The 9,415-nt window shown below is 27.5% G+C and overlaps 1 protein-coding gene and 1 pseudogene across 1 annotated transcript; one reads left to right on the top strand and one right to left on the bottom strand.

Annotated features, from left to right (window-relative positions):
- Nucleotides 1–488: 488 nt before the first annotated feature.
- Nucleotides 489–1,601, bottom strand: LOC132935220 (uncharacterized; annotated as a pseudogene).
- A 719-nt stretch (nt 1,602–2,320) lies between these two features.
- LOC132936794 (uncharacterized) lies at nt 2,321–7,933 on the top strand. The gene is made up of 2 exons (XM_061003556.1): nt 2,321–2,363; nt 3,883–7,933. The coding sequence occupies exon 2, from the start codon at nt 4,384–4,386 to the stop codon at nt 7,921–7,923; it is 3,540 nt and encodes a 1,179-aa protein (XP_060859539.1). The 5' UTR covers nt 2,321–2,363; nt 3,883–4,383; the 3' UTR covers nt 7,924–7,933.
- The last annotated feature ends 1,482 nt before the right edge of the window (nt 7,934–9,415 follow it).

Raw genomic sequence — 9,415 nt, 5'->3', positions numbered from 1 at the left:
GGACTATTAATCAGCAAACAAATTTCAATTATTGTGTTATTAGAGTGTAAGTTAACGAAAAAAATTATTACATTAAATTTAGAGCAATGGTGTACGCTCATGTCTGAATCTAATTACATTTCAATTACTAACAACTTACATACCAGGTGTAGACGTGTAAAAATTACTGAGAACTTTACATATTCAATTAATGTGAAGCAGAGTTCAATAACCTTGCATATAAATGATGATTATATTACACTCTCGCATATAGATTTCTGCAGACTAAAACAACTTCAACATTGTGTCGACCTTTATATCGCAGAAAAACAGAAACGTCTACCGAGTTTTCAAACAACATTCGATGCAGCTTACGAACTGATTAAAAACGATGTCCGTGGTTTGCCCATCAGTTGCCAGAGAAACGAATTCACAAACCAGTATATACAGAACTATGATTTTAGTTATTATTCTCATCTACAAAACGATGACACTTCATTTTTGTATGAGATTTTACAATTTCATTTTAATGTAATGTCTGACATGATTTTACAGGACTTAATAGTATGATATAATACAAATTCATTTATATTTATGTATTGTTTTTTTATTAAATAAATAAAAATATTTTTATACTACATTTTTTTTTTTTTCATGCGGCTAATTTATTTCTTATTGTACGACGTTCCGGGTCTTTCAAAATTACATCAAATATAACCTGCATGGTCTCGTTTAAACTTGTATTGAGAGTCTGATCTTTTGACTTGTCCGATGTCGTCACCTTGACAGATGCCTCAGAGTGTCGCCACCTGCAACATAAATTAATTATTCAATCAGTTTGGCAGTGAATAAAAACTAATGATTTTTTTCATTTAGCAATAGTTTTTTAATTAAAAAATAAACCAAAGTCTAGTCTTTACCTTTCCTTTGTTGGGACGTTGTGTATATTCGCACACTTGTAATGTGTTATCGTCCAATAATCCGTCGGCTTTTCGTCTGGATTAAATTGGCTTTTGATGGTAGCCAAACCATCTCCCTGACGAAAAGTGACAGAATTAAAAATCTCTTCATCAAATTCTTCCGCCCGCAATTTCTCTTCGAGAATTTCTCTGTATGATGAACTCTAAAAAAAAAAAACAAATAAATAAATTCATGCCATAATTCATAACCTTAGAATATTAGATAAAGTATTAATATGATAAATTATTATTTATCTTACTGTTTTCATCTGTTTTTTTTGTTTTTTTTGTCTACTGTTTTTTCAGCCCCTCTTTTTAACGATGTTTTGACCTGCTTTGAAGTAGAAGGCTTTTTTGTGTCCAGGGACTCAAATTCGTTCTATAAAACATAAACTAAGGTGAATAACTATAAATGTATGAGTGGCTTACAGCCGATCTCTAAAACAATATTGAGCAACGTTACAGTCACACTCTAATTATTATTTAATTTTAATATTATGTTTAAAATAAAGTTATAATCAACCACGAATTTATTATAACCATAGCGTTGAGTAGTTTTACGACTGACCTCCAATTTGCTTTAGTTATTAAAGTGATTCAATTACTAACCTCTGATCCGGAATCGATGATCGAAGTTCTGTAAGACATCTTGAAGCTGAATTGTTATAGATGATGAAGAAGTTCTAGTTGCTGAATGTTGACTGTAATATTGCTGTTAATACGCTAGCCTTATATACTGTAATGTTTCCACTACCATAGATACTTTGAAATGTGGAATATTCATAGCAATGTTCATTAAACCAGCCAACGCCCTTAATTTGTCCTCTTATTAATATCAGTTTTATTCCGCCAACGGTCTTATACGACCTCCTATCGATACTAGTTTTTATTCGGACAACGCCCAGTTTTATTCCGCCAACGGTCTTATACGACCTCCTATCGATACTAGTTTTTATTCGGACAACGCCCTAAAATTTGACCTAGCTATTTTTAAATGAATATTCCGGACTACGGTCAACACCAATACATACATTATATATTATAATTACTATTACTACAAAATAACTTAGTTGTTTTTAAAATTAATATTACATGAACAGGTCATACGATTTCTTCGAATAGAATGTAAGTTTTAAACGATAACTAGGAAAGTAGGAGATGATTCTCGACTATATAACGCAGCATTTGATAGTCAAACGATATCAGTCCAGCTTGTGTTCTCTACCAGCAACAACAAGCGGCAGTCATTCACCATCGAATATTGAAAATACTTCAATCCTACCAAGTTTACCAGTCCAGCATCGACATCATCAATAAGGGTTCATCACTCAACATTGGAAAAGACTTCAAACCTACATAGTTTACCAGTCCAACACCGACATCATCAACAGTCATTCGTCTCTAAACATTAGAAAATACTTTAATGTAAGTACCTATTTATTTCATTATTTATATATTTAAAAAAAAAAAAAAAATCATCTTATCGAATCTAAAACTCCACATCTTTACTAGTTTTTAAACGAAAAATAATACACGATAGCAAAAAACATAACATAACATAAGCGTTTAGGGAAGTGGTTATAAGTGGTTATAATGAACCGATATTCAATAGTTTTATTAGTAATTTTAATATTAAATGTACAAGGTTTTTATAATTAATTTTTTTTTTTAAATTTAAAAGGTTGATTAATTAAAATATCTATGTTTATCATGTTGTATATTAAATGGTTAAAAAAATGTTAGAAAGTTGAAATAAGTTGAAAAAAAACAAGTGTATACAGTATGTATATGATTATAATTATATGAATAACATAATATAAAAACTTGATTATTATAATATATAAAATATAGACATATTAGCTTACATTAAATTATTCACTATGCTGACTGATATATTATAGTCATTTTAACTACCATAATGTATATTTAATGATTAAAAAATGCTAAAAAGTAGGGATACGTTTAAAAACAAGTTTGTATTCCGTATACAGTTTGTAAATGATTATATTTATTGAATAACATGATATAAAACTTGATTATCAGCTAACTTTAAATTATATCCAATGCTAGTTGATATAGAAACCAGTTTCTAATTATCAGATTTTTTTTTTTTTAACATATTTCTTTATATATATTAGTTCTAACATTTTTTTAACCATTTTAAATAATGAATTCTCACAATGATATTTTAAACGAAATAGACTATTATAAACAAATGATTGAAAGTTATACAGAAACGGATGAAAAAGACCATTTCATGAGAAGATGGAGACTTAAACAGAATAAAAAAAATATTAAAAATATAAAATATCAATTGTTTTTAACTAGAATAAGTCCTTCTCCTTCTCTCAATGTAACTTATATTAACGAATATTATATACATACATGTGTATTAAAAGAAAAATTGCTTTTTTTAAAAGAAGAGAAAGAAAAGATCCTTATATTTTATCGTTCTAGATGTACCGACTATTGGCAATGTATAAATAATTTTAATATGCAGATACAAAATCTTAATTATCAGTTACAGGAATTGGGTACAATCTGTTAAAAACAAAATAAGATTATATTTTTTTAATATAAAGTATTGTATTTATTATGTTTATGTTTAAAAAATAATTTGATGATAGACACATGTAAATAAATAAACATTCTAAATTAAAAGTTTTTTGTTCAATTATTTAATTGTAAATAAGCTAAATATACCAACCATACAAAAAAAATGTTTTATTTATTAATTGAAGTAAACTTAACATAATAATCACAAACTAATGTTTATAGATGATGTATAACCATAATTTATTTTAATTTGTTGATAATATTTATACATATGTGTGAATACATAAGCTAGTCTATTATTATAAGTATTATTCACTAATTAATATACACTATTTTATTTTTTTTATTACTATCAGTTAGTGTATAAAAAAAACTATGACATTTTCAGAATAAAAAAATAAAAAATAAAAAATAAAAAATGGAATCAAAATCATTTATTATGGATGAAATTAACGATGTTATCCGAAAGGCCGAGCAAATTGATCAAGCAATGGATGAGGCAGCAGTAGAATTTAAAAAAAAAATTAAAATTATTGATATAAAAATAAAAAAAGCGGGTTTAAAACAAAAAAAAATAATGAATGAAAAAAAAAAGATTGCAAATGATTATTTACATTTGCTACATACAGATAAGAAACGTGAAAAAAATATTCGAAAAGAATTATCTATATTATATGCACAGTACAATTATATGAACAATGGTTAATAGTAATTCATAATTTTCTTGTTTTCATTCATTATTTTTTCACCTCAAAACAGCTTTTTTTATTTTTTATGTTTTGTAAATATATTCTAAATGTATTAATTTATTTGAATGATATTTTAAATAAAATGATCTTTCTACATTATTATATTTTTTTTTTTTTATATATTCTATTACAGTTTCATCATGAAAAGACAAACGGTGAGAAAATGCCAGCGGACAATTTCTACTGATAAAGAATTATTCGAAATTGAACGATTTAAAAAATGCTCGAAAACTTTTATCATAAAAAATACATTGGATTTTATAGATTACACGCTTTTTTTTAACTATATTTCAGAGAAATTAATTTTTAAGTTAAAAGAATCGTGTAAAAATACATCTATAAAATTTAATTTAGTCGTGGATAGTGTTTACGAAAGAATTATTACACAAGAAGTACAGGATATTGCATTCAAAACTTTTAATGTTCTTGCATGTAATTCATCTAATTTTAAAAAAATACTAAACGATATGTTCAATAAATTGTTGCGGGAAGAGACAGATTTTACACAGAAAGGTTCTGGATGGACGCTTAAGGTAATAGAAACATTACAGTTGAGAATCAATATAGTGAATCCTCTTAAAGGAGGAACATATATTGATTTACCTAAGCATATTAAAGATAAAAGAGCGATTATTAATGTGAAAAATAGTGATAATAAATGTTTTAAATATGCATTATTATCCAAGTTTGATAATCGCTCTAATAAAACTAATTTTCATGAAAAATATTTTAAGATGTTAGAGTTAAAAAGTAGTTTAAATTTTAAATGTGTTGATTTTCCAACACCAATCAGTCAGATACCTAAATTTGAACGTATAAACAATATTTCAATAAATATTTATAGTTTGAATGACAAAAAAACTATTTTTCCCTTGTATGTATGTAATACCGAAAGAAATGATCATTTTGACCTATTTTTGTATAATAATGATGAAACATCGCATTATTGTTATATTCATAATTTTTCAAGATTAATCAGAAGTCAGAAAACGAAAAATTGTTCGAAGCTAATTATTTGTAAGAGATGTTTCACAACTTTTGGTACTCAACCGTGCAAAAGTAAGCTTTGGGGTGTAGAAGGATTAAATGAACATCGACGCAATTGTGGAAAGAATCCGTTGGGGAGGCCTATAATGTTTGAAGAGGGGGATGATGATTTCATCTATTTCAAAGGTTATAAAAAAACGCAGAGGATTCCATTTGTCATTTATGCAGATTTTGAATGTATATTAACTCCTAAACAACCTAATAAATTCATTAATAGACGTAAAAAACAAAAAAATCAGAAAACTCATGTTACACATTTACATGAAATTATGAGCTATGGGTTTTATGTAAAAGTTGACTATAGTATTATATCGAAAGAGCTGGTAAAACAGTTTGAAATTCCGACGAAAGTAATTATTTATAGAGGTAAGAAAGCTGCAAAAAAATTTATGAAAAATATGATCGATATTGGAAATGAAATTAATAAAATTTATCAAATTAATACACCGATGGACAAATTAACTGATAAAGAGGAACAACGTTTTCAAAGAACCAAGTTCTGTCAAAAATGTTCAAAACATTTTAAAAACAATAATTTGGTTAAAGTTCGAGATCACTGTCATTTTACTGGCAAATATAGGCAATGTCTCTGTCTTCAATGTAATTTCGAAATAACTAGTCCATCGTTCGTTCCAATATTCTTTCATAATTTATCTTATGATAGTCACTTCATAATTCGGGAACTAGGTTGCGATGATAAAGATATTCATATTATTCCTAATTCATCGGAAAAATATATATCCTTTAGCAAGGAAATCGCACCTAGATTTAGTATTAAATTTGTCGATACATTCCGTTTTATGAGTGAGTCGCTAAGTAAACTTGCAGCCAATTTATCTGAAGATAAGTTGAGGTTTAGAGAAACCCTAAAAATATTTTCAATCAAATCATTAGATTTAGTTACACGGAAAGGAGTCTTCCCTTACGAATATGTCGATAGTTGGAGTAAATTAGACAATGCTTTTTTACCATCAAAGCTTGAATTTTATAACTCGTTAACAGATGAACAAATTAGTGATGAAGATTATAGACATGCAAAAAATGTATGGAATACATTTGACGTAAAGACTTTGGGTGAATATAGCGATCTTTATTTAAAAACTGATGTTACCATACTAGCTGACGTGTTCGAAAATTTTAGAGACATATGTTTATCTACTCTCAGAATAGATCCTGCTCATTATATGACTGCCCCTGGATTTGCTTTTGATTGTATGCTTAAGTATACAAAGGTTAAATTAGAGAGGTTAAAGGATTATAATATGTTACTCTACTTCGAAAAATCAATCCGAGGCGGTATTTGTCAATCAACTAAAAGATATGCTAAAGCAAACATACCAAATATTGAAGGATTGGACTATAATTCGAATGAACCGATTACTTGGATTACATATCTCGACTGTGTAAATTTATATGGAAAGTCTATGTTGACAGAACTACCTTTTAAAGATTTTGAATGGGTTGATGATCTCGACATAGATGTAACTAAAATTTCTGAAGATTCTGAAGTAGGATATATATTAGAAGTTGATATCGAGTACCCTAAACATTTACATAAAACCCATAATGATTTTCCGTTTTTACCGTTTAACGAATGCCCACCGAATTCGAAAGTTGAGAAATTGTTAACTACTCTATCACCGAAAAAAAACTATATTGTACATTACAAAAATTTAAAACAAGCGATTTCTCACGGTCTTAAATTAGTAAAAATTCATCGAGCTATCCGCTTTTCACAAAAAAAATGGATGGCATCATACATTGAGTTCTGTACAAAAATGAGAGCAGAAGCAAAAAATGAGTTTGAAAAAAATTTCTGGAAGTTGTTAATTAATAGCGTTTTTGGTAAATGTATGGAGAATGTCCGAGCAAGAACTTCTATAAAACTGGTTTCATCAGAAAAAAAAGCGAATAAACTAATGACAAAAACTAGTTTTAAAGACAGAACTATATACTCTAAAAATCTCATGGCTATTCACCAACATAAGGAAACTATTAAATTCGATAAGGCAATTTATGTGGGATTTGCAATTTTAGACGTTTCGAAAACATTTATGTACGATTTTCACTATAATGTCATGAAGAAAAGGTATGGTACTAAAATTAGTTCTTTATATTCGGATACTGATTCCTTGATATACGCTATTCAAACTACAAATTTTTTCAATGATTTAAAAAATGATTTATTACCATATTTTGATACATCTAACTATCCCAAAGACCATTATTGTTTTAGCGAATTACATAAAAGTCAGCCAGGCTTTTTCAAGGATGAATTGAAAGGAATTATACTTAAAGAATTCGTTTCATTAAGACCGAAATTATATGCGTACAAAACTGTAGACGGTACTGAGGAAAAAAAAGCAAAAGGCGTAAAGAAATATATTATTAAAAAACATATGCAATTCGAAAATTATAAGGATATACTACACGCTTTTATAAACCATTTATCTGTTAAAGATAAATTAACTCACAGGGTCATGAATTTTATCCAATCAAACAAACATGTTGTTCAATCGAAAACAATGAACAAACTTGTTCTAAGCGCTAATGACGATAAACGTTATATAAATGACGACGGGATAAATACTTTGGCTTATGGTCACTACAAACTAGATAAATTATATAATTAAAGAAAAAAAAGACTTGATAAATCTCCAATCGGTATAAACAGAAAGCGCTATCAAACGGTAGTGAAGTAAATTTTTTTTTTTTTTTGTTTTTAAAAAAAATTACAAACTGAAAACAAATAATTATTTCAACTTTTTTCTGGCATTTATTATAAAAGTATTACATGTTATACATAAAAAATTATTATTTAAAAATATCTGATGATGTTATCCACGAATTTTGACTTGAATCAAAACCCAACCATTTAACAAACATTTTATTCCCAACTTTTTTCACAATACGTTCAATAAGAAAGGTGTTTGGAAAATTAGTTAATTTAATTTCCTGTTCATAAAAACCACCTAAGATTATATTGTTTGATTCATCCTTTAGTTGATAAGTTACTGGATTTGTCTGTAAAACTTTTGAAACTGTAAATATTTCCGTTGTCCAATTCGGGGTATATCCTTTACTAAATATATGTTTATACTTAGATATTCGTACTTTATCGCTAACTTTAAATTTTGGTTTATACAATGTTTGTAAATTTTTATATGTACTAAATTTAATTCTGTTTGTATCCATTCGAGCTTCATTAGGTGTGCATTTGATTGTTCTATGTTTTGTATTATTATAGTTATTTATAATTTTTGATATTGTATTATACCAATTCCATGTACCTGTTGCAGTGAAATGTTTATATATATTATTTTTAAGTGTTTGTATCACACGTTCTGCGATTGAACATTTAATAACACTGTATGAACTGTAATGTTTAATTTTATATTTTTTCATTAAATCTTGAAATTGAGTATTATAAAATTCTGTACCATTATCTGTCTGTAAAAATTTCGGATTAGCTTTTTTCAATATATTAACCATTCCTTTTGTACATTCTTTTGCTGATTTATTTTTCAGCGGTTCCACAAATACATATTTGCTATATGTATCTATAACAACTAATATAAATTTAAAACCGTAATTTTTTTTAGAATGAGATTGCATATCCATTAAATCAGCTTGCCATAGGTCGTCAATAAACCGTGTAACCACACTACGTCTAGGAAATATTTTTCTCGCTGGTCGATGTAGCTCATTAGCTATACCCTCTAAGGTCGTCATTATGCTATAATATTTCTCTCACGCAGTTCTTCTAAAATAGATATGATTTCGTTATTAACACCAGTATTACCAACACTTTGCGATGATGTCAAAAGATTTAATCTAGTTACTAGCTCATTCGGATCGTCATAATAAACTAATTGGGTTTGAGGTAAGACATCTTTATATAAACCACTACCTGTCTTAGGATCAGGTGATGAAGTAAAATTAATCATATCTGTAGACATACGATCTGAAGGTGAAAAACTGCTTGCTGATTGATTAAAATCAAATGGATCATTTTCTTGTGTTATTTTTCTACGTTTAGCGTTTAATAAGCCAAAAGGACTAGAAGGTAAAGTATTGTTAAATGATTTTAAGTTAATTCGTGGAGTTGTATTCTCATTAATTTTA

Source organism: Metopolophium dirhodum, chromosome 1 (genome assembly GCF_019925205.1).
Source record: "Metopolophium dirhodum isolate CAU chromosome 1, ASM1992520v1, whole genome shotgun sequence".
In the NCBI taxonomy this organism is placed as follows: Eukaryota; Metazoa; Arthropoda; class Insecta; order Hemiptera; family Aphididae; genus Metopolophium; species Metopolophium dirhodum.
Note: the sequence above shows the minus strand (reverse complement) of the source record. Positions and strands in the feature narration are given on the sequence as shown.